The 18,719-nt window shown below is 40.6% G+C and overlaps 2 protein-coding genes across 2 annotated transcripts in view; one reads left to right on the top strand and one right to left on the bottom strand.

The window, feature by feature from the left end:
• Positions 1-18,719, bottom strand: part of rcan1b (regulator of calcineurin 1b) — a 386,410-nt gene that overhangs the window by 366,092 nt on the left and 1,599 nt on the right. The gene's annotated exons all lie outside the window — the stretch shown is intronic.
• On the top strand, positions 679-17,137 carry LOC140289334 (protein downstream neighbor of son homolog). The gene is made up of 12 exons (XM_072379257.1): positions 679-1,243; positions 1,375-1,422; positions 1,522-1,722; positions 1,804-1,982; positions 2,565-2,640; positions 2,715-2,817; positions 3,013-3,115; positions 11,650-11,790; positions 11,864-12,062; positions 12,150-12,219; positions 12,379-12,509; positions 16,792-17,137. The coding sequence occupies exons 1-12, from the start codon at positions 848-850 to the stop codon at positions 16,930-16,932; spliced, it is 1,788 nt and encodes a 595-aa protein (XP_072235358.1). The 5' UTR covers positions 679-847; the 3' UTR covers positions 16,933-17,137.

Here is an 18,719-nt window from a genome sequence, read left to right as displayed (position 1 = left end):
TGTAGTAGCACCACAATACAGACCGAGAAGTTTGTACACATATCTAACCGCAGCTATGTATTGTTTATGCCTAACCTATCCAATACCAAATGACAGTCGAGTTGAAAAGTGGAAATATCTTGAATAGTCGTGGGTAAAATGGGACTTGAACTCAGTTCTACTGTGACAGTTTGGGGTATAACAGTATTATTCACCCCGTCCTACCTTCTTTTAGTCTTTTTAAATATGTTACTTTCGAACAATATCAAATTTGTGACACTTCAGTGTAATGAAAAATGCAGTAATGTTTCAGTTCACAAAGAAACACTTATGATCTTTTTTAGAGCTTTGAAGTGATAACAAAAAGATGATTGTACACAATTCAAAGGAAAGTAGGAAGTTAAGAAAGAAACACAAATATCCAGATTAGAGTATGGTCACACTGTATTAAGTGGAACTTTGTTTAAAACTGGAAAAAAAAACAAAAGAAAGGAAAATGGGAATTTAGTGTAAAATCCGAACAATGCAGAACAATCATCATTGTTCCACACTGATCCACATCCTACCCGTCGGTGGCGCCATTTCGTTGATTGCCAACCGCTAGGAAAAATTAACGAGACGAAGAAGAAGAGAAAGCAGCAGAAGAAGAAGAACGTAAACGCAAGGCAATACAAACGTCATTTCCGTAAGTAACGTTAGCACGCTTGGCGCCAAATTTGCACAGTGCAGAAGGCACAACAATACCTGAGTAATAATTTTGATGCGCAGTAATACTACCTCTACCATAACAACTGAATAACGACGGATTGGGAGATTGAAGGGTTTTTCATTGGATTTAAACATTTTTTATCAGTCATAGCCCTTCGTTATGGCTCAACAGGCTGGATACTCGCCCAGCTTCAAGCGGCCCGCTGAAATCATGAAAATGAGGAGAAAAAGAGCTCGAAGTGTCACCGGTGTCCTCCACAGCCTCAGCCGACAGGACCTCATCGGCAGTCCCGAGCCAGGCAGCTCCTCCCTGGCAGGCGTTCGGCCTTTCACTCCGGGGCCGCTTTCTATTATCCAAAATCGTTCCGAAGGTGGAATGAAACGCAGGAATCCTTTCGCAAACATTGAAAATACCCTCAGCCCCCCCCCAAAGCTACTAATTTATGAGGGCGACAACGATGTCGACACTTTGACGACAGAAAAGGATGGAGGTTTGGCTCTCTGTGGCAGCCTGAATGAGGCAGAACAGGAGCAGAACCAGGACATTTCCTGCAGGGTGGGTTAACAATAGACTGTGTATGACTATATTACTCCAATATGTTTGTTAAACTGGATCCAATACGAGTTAAATTCATGACTGCTGAGACAAGTTGATTAAAGTAGCAGTGTGTGTTTTTTCTCTATAAGTGTGTTTCAGAAGATGAGGCAGACCATGTTCACAGCCTGCTAATTAAAGTAGGATATTGTTTTCTGTATTTTTCACACCAGTTTGATGAAGAATATCTCCTGTTCTAAAGCTACTGTTTGTTAAAATGAGCTCCATTTCTCCTCCAGAGCCCTGAAGTCATTGCTCCGGCCTCCATCGCTGCTCCTGTCTGCACAGAGTATCCAGCAGACTGGAGTTTAAAGACTCGTCTCCTCTTTACCTCCCCACTGTCACTGTCATGGACCGAGCAGCCCAAGGCCCAGGAAGAGGCTCTGGGCCTCAGCCACAGCTGCAGGGCGCAGTTTAGCTCTTTACCAGACAATCTACAGGTAAAGTTAGGAGGACGTTTTACTTACTCATTCAGAGTCGGGTTCAAAACCAGCTTATTGAGTCCTGGTTATCACTATTAGGATCCAAAATCCTGCTCGGAGCTCCGCTGTTCCTTCCAGCAGACTCTGGTGTACTGGCAGCACCCCTCCCTGCCATGGCTCTCTCTGTTCCCCAGGATCAACGCTGAGAAGAGCTTCTCTGGGAAGAACTGCCCATGGGCTCAAGATGCATCGCTGCAGCAGAGTCTGATGAGGGAGTGGTGAGTCTGATGAGGGGGCGGTGAGTCTGATGAGGGAGAGGTGAGTCTGATGAGGGAGAGGTGAGTCTGATGAGGGGGCGGTGAGTCTGATGAGGGAGAGGTGAGTCTGATGAGGGAGAGGTGAGTCTGATGAGGGAGAGGTGAGTCTGATGAGGGAGAGGTGAGTCTGATGAGGGAGCGGTGAGTCTGATGAGGGAGCGGTGAGTCTGATGAGGGGGCGGTGAGTCTGATGAGGGAGAGGTGAGTCTGATGAGGGGGCGGTGAGTCTGATGAGGGAGAGGTGAGTCTGATGAGGGGGCGGTGAGTCTGATGAGGGAGAGGTGAGTCTGATGAGGGAGAGGTGAGTCTGATGAGGGAGAGGTGAGTCTGATGAGGGAGAGGTGAGTCTGATGAGGGGGCGGTGAGTCTGATGAGGGAGAGGTGAGTCTGTCTTTCAACACACCGGTATTGTAAACAGTCAGAATACATGGGTCTCCTGTTGTCTGCAGGCTGTGAACTTGTTTTAGTACTGGAACAGTCAACAAACAGGTTTCAGAGCCAATGAAATTAAAACAAACTGTTTGTTTTGTGCTTCTCTTTCAGGTCAGTTAGTCTGTCGTCTCTGTACAGTCTATTAAAATCCAGACTGTGTCCATACTTCTACCTCTGCTCTTATCAGGTAAGTGACTGTAGGATTTATCGTGCAATAATGAGCATTTTCCAGTTTCTCTGATCCATTTTGCTGTGTGTCAGTTTACAGTTCTGTTCAGGGCAGCTGGGATCGGGGGATCTGACACCATTACTGCTTTAATTTCTCCTTCAACTCGAGGTCTGAGAGAGGCAATGAGGGCTGAAGGTGAGGCTCTGACTCCAGCTTTACATCATTATATTCAGAGGTTTATAGTAGCACTTTATGGTCCCAGAAATGTTAATCTTTTGTTGTCCGAAAATCTGGGATTTTCCCTTGAATTTTCATACTAGTCATCTAATATAAGTCAGTAATGAATGTAGCAAATTCATGGAATCATGATGGTCTTTTTTTAATGTTTAGGCATCGAGTTCAGTCTTCCTCTTGTGGAGGAGAGGAGCAGGAGCAGGGAGCATCACAACCTGACACTGCATAAGAGAAGAGAGGATGAGCACAAAGAGGAGGCGTAAGTGTTTTACTTCCATTTTATTCTGCACTGATTGTAAGGATGTGTGCGATTGTAGCCAGAGGATGCTGCTTCCCTGTGATGAGTTGGGCTGTCTGCCTGCAGTATGGACAGGAGAAACTGATGTTTCACTGTGGGTGATGTCTCCAGTGGACACACAGAAATTGTGGGGGGCGCAGTGTAGATGCACCAGTTAAAGAGGTTATTTCTGAACTTCTGAAAGAGACAAGGGTCTATCTTGAAACGTTGTGAGTGACATGCCCAGTCTTTTCTGCTGTTTGGAACTGGTTTGGTTTTCCAGAGTCAGACCTGGAACAAACCACGATCCATTGCAGAGTTTGTTCAAAGGTTACTGCCTCCCATTCTACTTTTAGAAACTCTGGGAACAACAAGTAAACCTACAGTTTGGGGACTGTAGCTTGTTCCAAGGCGATTTTGAACAGGCTAGTGAAGACTGCTGTCAGTTGTTCTGCACATTGTTTTAGAATCCTCCCATGGATGCCGTCCAGTCCGGGTGCCTTACGTGGGTGAATGTTGCTGAGGGCTCGTCTAACTTCGTGTTCACTGAGCATTAGGACCTGTGATAAGATCTCCAGTAATCCAGTGTGGTGGTGATGGGTGCCCTTGTCAAACTTGCAAAGAATTGGTTTAGGTCATCAACTTAAAGGAAATTTAGTTTGCATCAGTGGTTTAAAAAAAAGATATAAACAACGTAAGATACAAAAATACAAAACAAGACTCAACACAGACATGAAAGACAAGAGTGTTTACAGACAACCTAACCAAACTCGGCTACACTTGCACTAAAAATTTGTCTATGTGGTCCATTAAATTGTGACAACAATGGAATGATAAATATAAAAAAAATAAATATATTCCAGGGCAGCTTTAAGTGTCATAAATTATTTAGTGATTGGTTAAGTGCGTTGATTGCACTAGGGACAAAGGAAAACTTGTATCTATTGTACTTTGCCCTTGGTAGCCTATACCTCCAACCAGATGGAAGAGGAACAAATTCCTCCAATAGGGGATGGTTATTGCATGTTAAAATGGACCTTGCCTTACTCATCAACTGTCTGCACCATATTTGTGACAGAGATAGTTGTTGAATACCAATGATCTTACTGGCTGTGTTTACAATACAGGACAGGCTATTTTCGTTTTGCATTGGGAGATTACCATACCAGCAGACAAGGCAAAAAGTTAAAATAGACTCAATGAATGACCTATAAAATAGAACCATCACTCAGTGGGTCTACATGATGAGATTAACTCGATTATAGCTATAGTTGGGTTGTGCTCCTTATTTGAGCAAGGGTAATTATCCTTGGATATATGGCGGTGAATGAATGGAATCACTGGCACAAAGCATGTCATACCCCGGTACGATAGGTGGCGCTGTCCCCATTTCAACTAACGCTAATAGAGCCACTTCCTGTTGACGTTTTCACCACCACCACCAACAACAACAACAAACTCAGGTATTCGAGAAAGATGTCGAACAAAGGCCAAGATGAAGCTATGTCCTTCTACATTTCGCCTCTAAATGAGAATGCTTATTGCACGAACGCGATGCACAACGGCGCATTCTAAAGCCACAGGTCGAAAGTCATTTAGTTCTTTTAGGGATTTGTTTTTAGGCACAGATACAATAATAGATTCCTTCCATAGTTTAGGGACCTTATGCTGAGCAAGAGACAAATTAAATATATCTATAAAAACTATGCATAATTGATCTGCACAGACTTTCAGAAGTTTGCCAGTGATCCTATCAGGCCCAGGGCTCTTTCTAATGTTACATTTGAAAAACATAGATCAGTAGAGTATAGAGTGTACATTAATATTTGGCTGAGGACATACATTGCTCATAGTGCTAAACGGATCATTATGTAAGTTTGTCAAATCAAACTCGTCATTAAAATGCAGATCGAAATCATGCAGGGCATTTGCAAGCTCTAGAAACCATCTATGTGAATCCTCTTATCTCATTGTTCTGATTTGTCATGACTTTCATGCCCTCCCATACTGATTTTAGATCCTTACTATGAAATTTATCTTCTATTTTGTTTTTATGTATGAAAGCATATTTAAGGACTTAGTAAGGACTAAGTAAGAGGTGGAGGAATATTTAAGAAATACATATTCAGATCTTGAGCAGTGTAGAGTATTAAGCTTTCCACCTGACATGCCACCATTAGGAGAGATGGCTCATAAGATGTATGTTAGACCACCTTGGTGGAAAGAGGTTGAGGATGTAGTCAGGCGTGCAAAGGCTTCATCGGCCCCAGGACCAAATTTGTCCCCTACCGGGTTTATAAAAGTGCACCTGATATGCTAAAGTTTTTGTGGAGGCAATTAAGAATAGTTTGGGAGAAACAGTTTATTCCTAAAGCATAGGGTCGGACAGGAGGCGTCCTTATTCCAAAGGAGAAAGAGTTGTCGGACTTGAGTCAGTTCTGGATGATCTCTCTCCTAAAGAGGGGAAGATTTTCTTTAGTGTAGTTGCACAGAGATTAGCTTGTTATTTAGAAAGGAATAGCTTAATAGATACCACTGTGCAGAAAGCAGGAATACCAGGTTTCACAGGGTGTTTAAAGCACACTAGCATGATTTGGCATCAGATTCAGACAGCCAAGATTGAGAAGAAAGACTTGCATGTTATATTTCTGGATCTAGCATTTGGTTCAGTGCCGCATAGCCTTATTTGGAAAGCGTTTGATTATTTTCGAGTGCCTGTAGTAGTTGTTAACTTAGTAAGATAATATTTCCCGGATATTAAACTGTGCCTAAGTACAGCAGGTTTCACAACAGGCTGGCAGAGGCTAGAAATAGGCATTATGGCAGGGTGTACGATTTCCCCATTAGCATTTACAATGGCGATGGAGATAATTATTAGAGCTTCCAAGTGGGTTGTAGGTGGATAGAGACGTCAGGATGGCATGCGCCTTACACCAGTTAGGGCCTACATGGATGATATGACACTGATTACAACAGTGACATGTATGAGGAGAATACTTAACAGACTTAAAAAAAATCTAAAGTGGGTTCGTATGAAAATCAAACCTACTAAGTCTAGAAGTATCTCAATAAGCAAAGGGGAATTAAGTGATAGAAAGTTTGTAATAGATGAAGAAAAATAATTAGGGAAAAGGCAGTAAAGAGTTTACATAGGTGGTACCTGGCAGACTTGGATGATGGAGAAGACAGTGCAGTTTCTGAAAGATGTTGCTGAGGGACTGGATAGAATAGATAAATCAGGGCTTCCAGGACAGTTGAAGCTGTGGTGTCTGCAGTTTGGATTATTTCCTTGGTTGACATGACCACTGTCTGTGAATGAGATTCCATTATCTGTTGCAGAAAAAATGGAAAGATTAGTTAGCTTTTACATTAGGAAGTGGCTAGCTATTCCTAGATGCTTAAGTACTGTGGCACTGTATGGGAAAGGCATACTCCAGCTCCCAGTATTCAGTCTGGTAGGAGTTTAAATGTACTAAAGTTAGGACAGAGCTCATGTTAGCTGGGAGTAAAGATGTGATAGTTAGTAAGGTGGTTCCAAACCCAACCAAGGGGAGGAAATGGAACCCAAGCATGGCAGCTCAGTAGGCAGAATCAACTCTTAGACATACAGAGATTGTGGGTAATGTTCAAATAGGCCAGGGAGGCTTGGGGCTTGGCCCAGGCAAATCGGTGTGGAGTAGAGCAGGTCCCAAGGAGAAGAGAAAGCTAGTTGTTGAGCAGGTTTGTAGACAGGAGGAAATGTTAAGGGGTACAAAGGCAGTGGCTCAGGCCAAACGGGGACAGTGGTTGAATTGGGAAGGTGAACAGAAGAAAAAGCTTAGTTCGAGGGTTTAGAGCACAAGGGACATAAGTGAAATTTTTTTAGAATTTTACAGGAGAGCTCCAAACTCAGTTGTGGTGTGAGGAGCAGTGATGGCTGGCGTTAGGGGAGTGACTCTGGGACCCCAGTGATCACTTTGTAGCCTCCTGGAGGTGTTGTGGGCCCAACTAGACAAAACACTGAAAGGAGGTTCCCACCTGATGACCCCAATGACATGTTGGCCAGCACTGCTCACTGGTCTATATATAATATAGGGAATTATTCACTTAGTCTGGTCCATTTTTTTAGTAAGTTTCTTTTGTTTACTTTGAATTAATCTATAGTTTGGCCCTCTTAATCTCTAGTTTAGCCTCTTTTTTTGCCTCCGCTTTCTCGTTGCCATATAAAAAAAAAAGCTTGCTGTTTCTTGTGCAATACGCATCTCACTGCCTTGTCTAACCAGGGTTTACTTTTGGGAAAGACCCTAATATATTCTGTTGGGATGATTGAATCTTTCAGATAAAGAATATATGATGAGATCACCTCAACTCTCCCATCCAGATCTGCACCTTCACTAAAAACATCCCAATCTGTGCATTTCATCAGGGAGGGTTGAGTTTGATGTAGACTTGTTCAGTATACCGGTACCAAGTTGGTAACGGGCAGTGATGGTAATAACGGCGTTATTTTTTTCAGTCACGAGTAATCTAATCTAATCTAGTGTTTAATATATTTATTGAAAATTTTACATTAAAAATACAAGCATACAGAAAAAATTAAAAGTAATAAATAAATAAATAAAAAAAACACCCCAGAACAACAAACAGACCCAGTCCTCATTGTCAATTCAATCCTCTGCAAAGAATGTAAAACCGTATACGTTGCTTTACAATACCAGATCGACCAATATAACTAAGAACCATCTATTCCTTAACCAGCGTCGAGGGTTGATTAAAGAAAAGAAGAAAAGATTTCCAAGTCAGATAAAATCTCTCTTTTTTTTTTTTTTTAAGTTTTAGATTGAATAATACATCCCTGTTCCAATGTATGACTGTGGGTGGGGCAGCATCCTTCCACCTCAAAAGGATCAGGCGGCGCGCCAGCATAGTTGAAAAGGCAATAACCTTGTGTCCCCCAACAGGCAAGCCCAACCCCCCAGGAACAACCCCAAAAAGCAACATGGTTGGATTCAAGGTCATTTTGGCTGCAAAAACGGCTTCACAAACATCTCCCCAAAACTTTTGTATTTTGGGACAGAACCAGAACATGTGAATCAGAGTGGCTGCCTCAGATTTACATCGATCACATGTTGGATCTACTTCTGGATAAATCTTAGCCAGTTTGGATTTGTTGAGGTGCACCCGGTGGACAACTTTAAATTGGATGAGGGAGTGTCTTGCACACATAGAGGAAGAATGGATTCTCTTTAAAACTTTAGCCCAGATTGTCTCACTGATTGTGATTTGCAAATCTTGCTCCCAAGCTAATTTTACTGCAGGGATTAGGGGGAAATGCAAATGAGAGATCAGTCCCAAAATTGCAGAAATCGCAGAAATTTGGGGGGGGGGGCATTTGATGCTAATGTATTAGAAAGGCTCATATTTTGAAGGCCAAAGTATTTCCTAAATGATGAATAAATTCTAATGGCGCTATGAACTACCACCCACCCACATTTCAAGCGCAGATATTCTGGATTTTGAAGATGAGTTTCCTGGAGGAATGCAAATCCTATTCCCAAGTTTTTAAGATGTGTGAGAGCCTTCTTCCTTTTCACAGGTTGGTTCAGACCTTTAACATTCCAAGAAACAAAACTAAGTTCATTTGTCATATTCGCATCATCAGCAAAGTTAGGGAACAGTACAGTCAGATATCAAGACAAAATATAGAACAGTTTAATCTGGTCGATCTGAGAAAAAAAATAAAAAGAAATAACTGTTATTGACAGTGGAACCTGAAAACCTTCCTCAAAACCCCAAGGCAAAACCAGCTGCAAAAACAAGCAGCACACCTTCCCTATCTACCTGCAACACCTCCATACAAAATCTATCTAAAGAACATCTCCACCTGCTCCTTGGTTTAGTCCCTGCTTATAAACAGAACCGGTCAGGCCCAGACTAACTGGATACTTCGTGGTCCAACTAACGCTCATGGTGTTAATATGGTTAACCATGGAAAACCCAGAACAGATACCATCAGAAAACAGTATTATTTACTTAGTGTGGTTTAAAAGCCATTTGGGTATGATTCTTACTCACACTAATTAAAGTTATTTATTAAAGTAATAATTTATCAAAGATATTTATTTTAAGATGTGAAAAATCTTTAGTTACAGGAACACCAAGGTAAACCAAGCTATGCGTAGCAACCTTAAAAGGCACCCTAATATGTGCAAGAGCAGCGTCATCCAAATTTAATGGCAAGAGCTCACTTTTATGCAGATTCAATTTGTACCCTGAGATTTTCCCAAGCTGGGTGAGGAGGTCTAGAATAGAAGGAATACTTGTCTCTGCCCTGGAGACAAAAAGCAGGAGGTTGTCGGCACAGAGGGGTAATTTGTGTTCCATACAACCTCTGATAATACCTCTGATAAGACTTATTAAAGTTCTCAATAAATTTCTCAGCCTCGGTCACAGAGCCGAATGCGATTCGGGTCCCGTCAGTCTGTGTGATGCGGAGTTTTGCTGGGTACAACAGGGAGGGTTTCAGTCCCATCTTGTATAAAGATGACATTACAGACCTATATTCCTTCCGTTTGCCCACCACTTTATGGTAAATGGACTTGTACTTGTATAGCGCTTTTCTAGTCTAACTGACCACTCAAAGCACATCTAACAGCACTTCTTTAAAAAAAAAAAAAAAAACAGTAGCCTACCAGGAAAAGTCATTGATCGCCATCTTCCTCCTGCGCACTAAAACCATCAAAGTCATCTTCTTCAGTGTCCGAATTGAACAGCCTCAGAACTTCGTCACTCACTTCAGTCTCTTCGTTGTCGCTCTCACAATCTTATCTCAGATTTAGTTTAAAAGCTGCATCATATGCATTTCTTCGTTTGTTTTCCATGTTGAGGGAGAGTACAAATGACCGATTTACAATAATTTAGCAGTGTAAGTGTGTTTGATTTATCGTACAATTTCATTGGACCACTGTGAACTACTTGTTAATTTTATTGGTCTAATGTTATGAGGCAAAATGTTTTTGGCGGCAAGAAAAAAAACGTATATTAGCCGCACCCTGTTATAAGCTGCAGTGCTCAAAGGCTAGGAAAAAAGTAGCGGCTTATAGTCCGGAATTTACGGTAATTGATTTAATGCCTTGCCACATGCATCTGGTGTCAGAGTTGTCAAAGTCCTACTCTATCTTTGCTTTGTAAGAGCACTTAGCTTCCCTGATGCCCCTTTTCAGGTTGGTCCTGGCAGTTGAGTAGGCCACTGAATCGCCTGTGTGGAATGCATGGTCTCCCATTGTCAGCAGACTTTGGACTTGTTATGTTAGAACTTAGCCAATTTTCCGTGAAAAGTAGAGGACAACTGTTCCACTTCTGTACCAAAATCCTCAATCTCTGCTTGTCGATTTTGCTGATTACGGACTGAATGTTTGCAAGGAACAGGCTGGGTAGAGGAGGTTTGTGCGGGGAGTTCTTGAGCCTTGTCTGGATGCCGGCTCTCTTGCCCTGCTTTTGTTTCCTGAGTCATCTGAGACGTTATTGCCTCTTTGCTTGGGTGGTAATCCAGACAGGGACCGATGTTCTGAATAGCTCCTCTGGGATGTTCGGGGGAGGTGAAGGAATAAAACTTTCTGATCCGATTCTGATTCTTTCTGGACTATACACCGTACAGGCCCTAAACTAACTGTAAACAGTGATTGGTTCTGGCTAACATGACGCTAATAATAATGAAATAAAAAAGAAGTGGCATCAGTTTTGGGAGCTCCGGGCTGCTGTGTCTGTGTGCGCCATCATCTTGCTTGAATATATAATTGACAAATTTGTACTAAAACTTATTTGATTGATTGATTTATTTGAGTCAATATTGAATCAATTCAAGCAATTGGCAGCGATACACAACCCTAATAATACATCACTTTTAACACTACTTCTCAGCTACAACAGTTGGTGAACAAACCATGGAGAGAATCAGAACAAACCAAAGAAAATGTATTTTCAAACATTATTTAAATTCCTACCAAACTGAAGCAAGAAAATTAAACTCCAAAATGACTCACTTCCACTCTGACAAGTTGGTGGAAAGTGAATAACAGTACAAAATCCTTAGTGTGAAGTCATGTTAGACTTATTATATGTTAGCTTTGTCTTACAGAGTTTACACCAGATCTCATTTTGAATAGTTTTGAATGATTCCCACACAGAAGTGACAGTTGTGCTCTTAACTGTACATGAAAAGCATTTAAGCTGTGAAATGGTCCTTGGTTGTTTCACAGTGTTTGGAAAAAAAGCTTTGTGCATTAGTCCCATATCAAGATATTACTCCCATAAACTACTTTTTCTTATGATTTATGAGTATTTGTAAATCCCTGTCCGTCTCTGATATGGATATAAACCGTGCTCTTAATCCATTTCATTAGAAATAATATTGATACAACTTTAAAAGTCACCTTTCATTGCTTTTTCATTCCTAACCCTTTGCTTGTCTGACTAATAATTTCTGTTTTTGTTTTAGTTAATTGAATTATTAATTACAAGTTTATGCTTTGCTGTAGGTTGCTCTATGGTACAGACAGTGAGACAGATGATGGTCGTGATGATGGATATAATGGAGATGAAGAGGGCAGCTTCGCATGGCTGAAGGAGATGGGAGTCCAGGACAAAATCAAGAAGCCAGATGGCATCACCATCCAACTGTATCCTCCTTTTCCTCACTGTCAGGTTCACTTGCTATGAAAACCATTAAATGCTCCTTGACTTCCTGCACAGTCATAAGGAGGCCCACACTGTGTCTGTAGACCATAAGCCAGAGTCTGTAGTGTGTGTGGAAGGATCGCATACTTTCACCCTCATCAACTTCCTCATTAACTCTAAGAGTGTGGTGGCAGCATCTGGCTCTCAGGCTGGGCTACCTCCAACCCTGCTTGCTCCCACTGCTTTCAGAGGAGCTACAATGCACATGCTGAAGGTACTGACACACACAGTCGAATATAAACCCAACCCACACACATGTACGTTTAATTTTAGCTTTTATCTGTGTCCTTGTGTGTTTCAGGGCCGCAGTGTGAACGCAAAGAGCCAGGTTGGTTTTACCTACCAGAACATCAGCAGTCTGGAGATCACAGGTACAAAAAAAAAAAAAAAGATTACTTTTTCATACTTTTTTATAAAAAAATTAAATGAAAAACTCTCTATATATGTGTATGTATACGAGCTGGTGAGCTCATGTACTGTGTGTTTGGTATTTTTCAACCTCCCTCTTTCTTTTTCTTTCCTCACTGCAGGACCAATCCTCCCCTCTTGTCTTCATGCCATCACAACCCTTCTCCGGCCAGCTCAGAAAGGGAACTTTTCAGTTGCTCTTTACACACATACACCCACTGCCATCATGAACGTAGACACCACTAAGCAACAGGTAAGAAGGACATACAACAGACCTGTCACAGAGGATTACAAAGGCTCACCTAACTGAGTCACAAGTTGTTTTGTTTTTCATGCTTCAAAACAAGAAATTCAGTTTGCATCTGCATTGTGTCTTGTACATTTGAGCACACTTTTGTATATTGAAAGCATTTAGCATTTTATTCAGTCGTAACTTAGTGGGATGTCACTAGAGCTGCTGTTGTTTGTCAGGAGGTCGCTCCTCAGAAATTCACATGAATGCACCATTGTGTAGTGCAGCTCAGGCTCAGGAGGTTGTCAGCTTGTAGAAGTCTCCATGTCTGAGACACATTATCTTTGATGTATTCATCGGTGTGCGTATGATAAGGAAAATCACTGCAAATGTCAAAAACTTTGATGTCACAGACACTGACCCACTCTGCAAAGATTAAATCAATGAATTAGTCACCAGTTCAATCATCAACCTAACTCCTCAGCATGATATAAATCACACAGTAGGGACTGAAATCCGAAACTGGTTCTACATGATAAATTGTTTAAAATTTTCCAAGCCATTGGAATCATAAGCCCCTGAGCTCATCAATTCCTCCACTGATGCTGGTGGGCGCTGGAAAACTGATAGCAAATCAACAATGTCAAGACTATCACACACTGTCATGCCACAGACTCCTCTTCCTCAATTAAAGAATAACAAATTAAAACCGTATGTTACAGCATTAAAAGAGGAGACAAACTAGGGGATTTCTACATCTGCCAGAGTGAGATGTTTGCCTATGTTCTGGTTGCTAGGCCTGTAGAGCTGAACGGTTTGATACCAAAATTGTAGAAATTGGTGAAAGTATGCAGAAGTAGTTGGGTTGGAAAGAGGAGGAAGTTTTTGAAGAGTTGAAAGCACTTTCCATTCATTTGAATGAGGAAAAAAGTTGAATCAAAGTTGAATATTTTAAAAAAGTGTAAAAGATATCAACACCAAAAGTCATAGCATAAATCTCCTGAAGAAGCTGAACGTTTTGATACCAAAATGGTTGAAATCGGTTAAAGGGCAAGGACTAGTTAACGGACAAAAAATTTATTGAAGAATTAAGATGTTGGAATAATGATAATAACCAATAGTGAATAGCTGAATCAGCATTCTCACAATTAAAGTGATTTTGGGCTGCACGGTGGTGTGGTGGTTAGCACCGTCACCTCACAGCAGAGGGTTCCAGGTTCGATTCTCCACTGGATCTTTCTGTGTGGAGTTAGCATGTTCTGGGTGTATGCGTGGGTTCTCTCTGGGTACTCTGGCTTCTTCCCACCACCAAGGGTAGGGGATGCTCATCAGTGTTGACTGGCAAGTCACTTACGAGAGGAAAAACTTGGACAAGAAAACCAGTGCTGAAGACCGATGTTCTGGGCCCCTGGTGCGTAACGGCAGTACAACGAAACTACGTCGTGCAAACGAACGAGACAACAACACAGTGATCAAAATCTGCTCTTACTATATTGGGAGCATTGGGGGAGAGATTGTATCTTTCCGGGTTCACCTCAGGATGAATACAAACAATGGGGATGAACACCTGATGGAATTCACTCGAGAGATGGAAGGGTCAAGATTAAGGAAGGCAGAGACATGAAGTTGCCTTTTGAGGTGCGGGAGTACTCCACCTTTCTTCCCTCCTTAATTTGGCTAATTTCTTGAAGTTATTCTTGACTGCCGCCGGATTCCTCAATATATTCAAGCTTATTTTAGTGATCCATGAAGTAAATCTATTTTCCAGTAACCGATGAAACCACTGTTAATTCAGAAGAAACTCGTGCTTCTACAGAATTGTTTGTGGGTGTCGTGACTTTAGGCAAAGTTCATAAAAACGATCATTAAAAAACAAGAGTGAGGATCTCTCCCTCTCCTTCCGACTCGAAAACAACAGTTAAATCTTCAGACTTCAGCCAAGATAAATGAACACATTTAAAAAAAAATACAAAAACACGACAAAGTCATTAAAGACAATGGAGACGCAAAACGGTTTGCCACACAAGCAGCGTCCACTCTCCCTCAAAACACCTGTCATTTATTTAAGCTATAAACTTTTAGGGGTTTGAAAAAGAAAAAAAAATTGTCCAGTATATGTTGTTTGATTGTTGAAGATCCCTGTATAGAAAGCATATTTTTACTTTATTGCAGTGAATATTTTTGTTTGAGAATCATGAGATCAATTCACATGCAAAAAAGTTGGGATTAAAATTATCGTCAGAATCGTGCAGCTCTTAAAGGTGCTGTATGTGTGTTAAATGGAATGGAATCATACTTTATCTAAAAATGGGAAATTATTCTGCAGCATTAGGAGTACATTTTATATTCATTGTATAAAAGTCATTGTGTAGAGCTGGTGCTGGAAGCCTTTGATTGAACACACTACACTGACTGATGAGTTTGTGTAAATGTGTTGTATAAAAGAGCTCCGAGTTGTCATCAATATAAGAAAAGGTGACAGTCTCTAATCATTGTTGAGGGTGACTGATCTGACCGCTGAAATTGTCGACAGAAATTGGCCTCAGTATGGTTATAAATGTGTAAAATAATTTTACATATTACAAACATTAATATTTCACACAGATTTCTACCCTTAACCTCATAGACTGCAACACTTTCACATTCGAAAAGGTTCCTGTGCAAACAAACCGTTAAATGCATGTGTACTTGTCCTGATGTGCACAGATCAGCTTGTTTGTGCATGAGACTCTTCCTACCTCACAAATCCTCACAGATCCACAAACATGCTGCGTTTAAGAGCTGATGGCACACTGGGACATCGGAGACATTTTTTTTTTTACAGATTCAGCATCTTGTCAGTGTTATTTATAACTGTGGTTATCTCAAAGTGGGAAAGGTGTTTTTTTTTCTGCACAAAAGACTAAGTTTAATTTGCACAAATGTAAATAGATGGTTTTAATATGTTGCAGCTAAGTGTTTGTCAGGGACCTAGCAGTAAGGCAACAAGGACGCAGATGCTTTTGTTAAAAAAAGATTCTTTTATTTACCCAAAAAAAGTATAAAAAATGTTCAAATTAAAAGTTTAACTAGACAGGCTTATAAAAGAGGTCAACCTAACAGAACTAGACTCTAACTCTGAGCTACAGAAAACTCAAACATAACAGGTAAACTGACCTTTTTGCACAGACAAATGAGTTGAACTTAAATATTTGTTTAGATAAACTAAATTCCACTGAAACTAATGTTCTATTTTCAAAATTAGTAGTTCAAAATGATTTTTTTATTTTTTTTAAAAAGGCGGGGGGGTGAACAATGTTTTCTAAACAATTGTTTCCTAAAACAAAATGTAAAACTGTTCAGTTTTCTGATTTTGGTGATGAAATAAAAAGTGGAAAAATCAGATTACAAGCGGTCAGATTCTGTTTTTTTTTTTTTATCTGAGACAAATAACCTGGAAATGATCTCTGATCACTGTACTATGTGTTGGCTATTAGTCCATAGCTGTATATGATCATCATGATGAATACATGTCCTTCCTGTCCTTGTTTATCACGTGCGTATATACTTCTGAACCAGTATGATTCAGTCATTTGATCTGTGCTACCACTAACCTGTCGCTCTGACTGTAGATCCTGTTCTTCCCCACTTCTATCTGGACCTGCACTGGCTACAGTTTTTATGGCCGATTTATGCTCCATTTAAGAAATAAAAACCATGCAAAGCCATTACTGCATTTTGTGAAAATCGAATTGTGTTTTAAATGAAAGCAAATTATAATAATAAAATTGGCATTGGAAATTTTTAAATATATTTAGACAAAATGTCTTCTATATATTTAGTGCCTTTAACCTGTCTAGGTTGGTTTCTCATTCAACTGTTCACACAAACACTTCTCATCATAGCTCATCATATATATATATATATATATATATATATATATATATATATATATATATATATATATATATATATATATACAGTCGCACACTAATGAATGTTTCAGTGGCATGTGGGGAACACCACCAGCCAGAGTTTATAACCTTTTACGTGTCTCATCATCAATCTTAATTTGTATAGCAGTTTTCATTCAAAATATGTTGTGCAAAGGGCTTTACAAATGTAACAACAGCAGCGATAAAACAGCCAGACCACCCCTACCCACCCATATTCCCACCTAAATCCACAAACCCACAAGCATACACATCAACATGTGCATACTCTGTTGAGTATTCAGTAATGTGTGTATCCAGCCCCTTCTGGTTATTGACTAAAAATTGTAATCACTTAAGGTGCTTCTGTGTGTGTGTGTGTGTGTTTGCAGGGTAGCAGTAAGTCCGTTGACCCGTCTGGTTGTGGTCTCCATCCTGCTTCTATCCAGCAGCTGCAGCAGCCCTCCAACCTAGGGAAGACTGCTCTGACCCATATTACCATGAACAACTACAGCTACACCTGGAAAAACTAACACAAACTGTCAGCACTCAAAAAGCAAGAGGATGGCAGCTGTTAATATGTCGACTGAAACTGCTGCACTTCAACTGGGTCTTTCAGCTTGTGTTCACTTTATTCTAAAATGTATTTAAACATATTTTATCATGTAGCACTAGATTTTAAAATCCTAATGATCTTTACAATTCTTCCTAAATTTTGTTTGTCTGTTTTTATCCGTATCCAAGTTGATAACTGTTCTGTGTATTGAAAAAAACTATTCTTGTTTGTTTCCTGATTTTGTTTTGTGATAATGAAATGAGTTGCATTTAGTCTATAATAAAACATGAATTGAGTGAAAGGACTTAAGTTTTTGTAATTGTACAAAAAATTTTATTCAATTCATCAGCAAGTTTAAATCTAAACAAAAACACAACCCTGACTTTTTTTTTCCTTGTAGTTCCCCTTTGTTTGAAAGTTCCTCATTATGGGTGTCAATGCCAAAGGCAGGGCAGCGAGGATTCTCTTCTTGGACTTCTCCAGAGCCTTTAATACCATTCAGCCCCCTATGCTAAGATAAATTGAACAGGATGGGATTAGACCCCATTTAGCGCTCCTCACCTCTAAGACAAAGAGCTGGTCATAGACTTTGGGAGGATCAGACCGAAACCTAGACCAGTCCTACTAGAGGGAGCTGAGGTAGAGAGCGTGGACTCCTACAAATACCTTGGGCTGTGGGTGGACAATAAACTGGACTGGTCAACACACACCATCCACCTGTATGGGAAGACACAAGGCAGGATGTACTTCATAAGGAGACTGCGGTCTTTCAACATTGCAGCAAACTGCAGTCTGTGGTTGCCAGTGTCGTCTTCTACACTGTGGTGTCCTGGGGAGGCAGCACATCAAAGAAGGATACATCCAGACCAGATAAACTGATCAGGCGTGTCGGCTCTGTGATCGGCATGAAGCTGGACCCTCTGGTGATAGTGGCAGAGACAAGGACTCTAAACAAACTGTTGGACTTTACCAGAATAGCCTGTTCAGTGGGAGACTGCTCCTTTCAAAGTGCAGGACCAACAGACTTAAGAACTCCTTTGTCCCTCTGGCCATCAGACTGCATAATTCCTCATTTGGGGGGAGGAGGTAACAGGGACAGGAAGAGGAATATTCAATTGCTCAATACACACTACAACCCCTGTACAATTTCCTGTGCAATACTTATCTATTTATCAAAATGGTCAGGCTATGTGCATTAACTCTGGCATGAAATACGTTTATCTACACACAGAACAGTTTAGCAAAAGTCGGCGTCCTTCGGAAGATATTTAGATAACTCGCAATCCATATAACGGAGTGACTGGGGTGACTCCATACTCTAAGTTGTCAGGTCCGCACTGGTCGGGTAGTCCACTTCCCATTGCCAGGCTCTCCTCATAAATACCAGGCTTAGCAATATCTCCAGCACTGTTTGACATTTACCACGGTGGAGTTGTGTTCGTGTCCGAAACTGGGGCCTGAAACATTCTGAGGGAGGGCAACAGGACCAATGGTACAACAACCTTTGTTAACCTGAATACTCAAAAATAATTTACTCACTTGGGAAAACTCACAAATTGAAAACCTTAATTAATCTATCAAAACCAATTTCCCTGAACCAAAAAAAAAGTATTAAAACACTTACCTGTAAAAATGATGCAATCTACCTGAAAGATACTTACCGTAAAAACAAAAAACCCTCCATATGGATGGCGGAGTCTTGATTTTCTAACCTCACACATAATAAAATGCTTTGATTGTAATCATAAACCCTAATTAAAAGTA

Source organism: Leuresthes tenuis, unplaced genomic scaffold (assembly GCF_036924035.1).
Source record: "Leuresthes tenuis unplaced genomic scaffold, fLeuTen1.0.hap1 SCAF_1, whole genome shotgun sequence".
NCBI classification, from domain to species: domain Eukaryota; kingdom Metazoa; phylum Chordata; class Actinopteri; order Atheriniformes; family Atherinopsidae; genus Leuresthes; species Leuresthes tenuis.
Note: the sequence above shows the minus strand (reverse complement) of the source record. Positions and strands in the feature narration are given on the sequence as shown.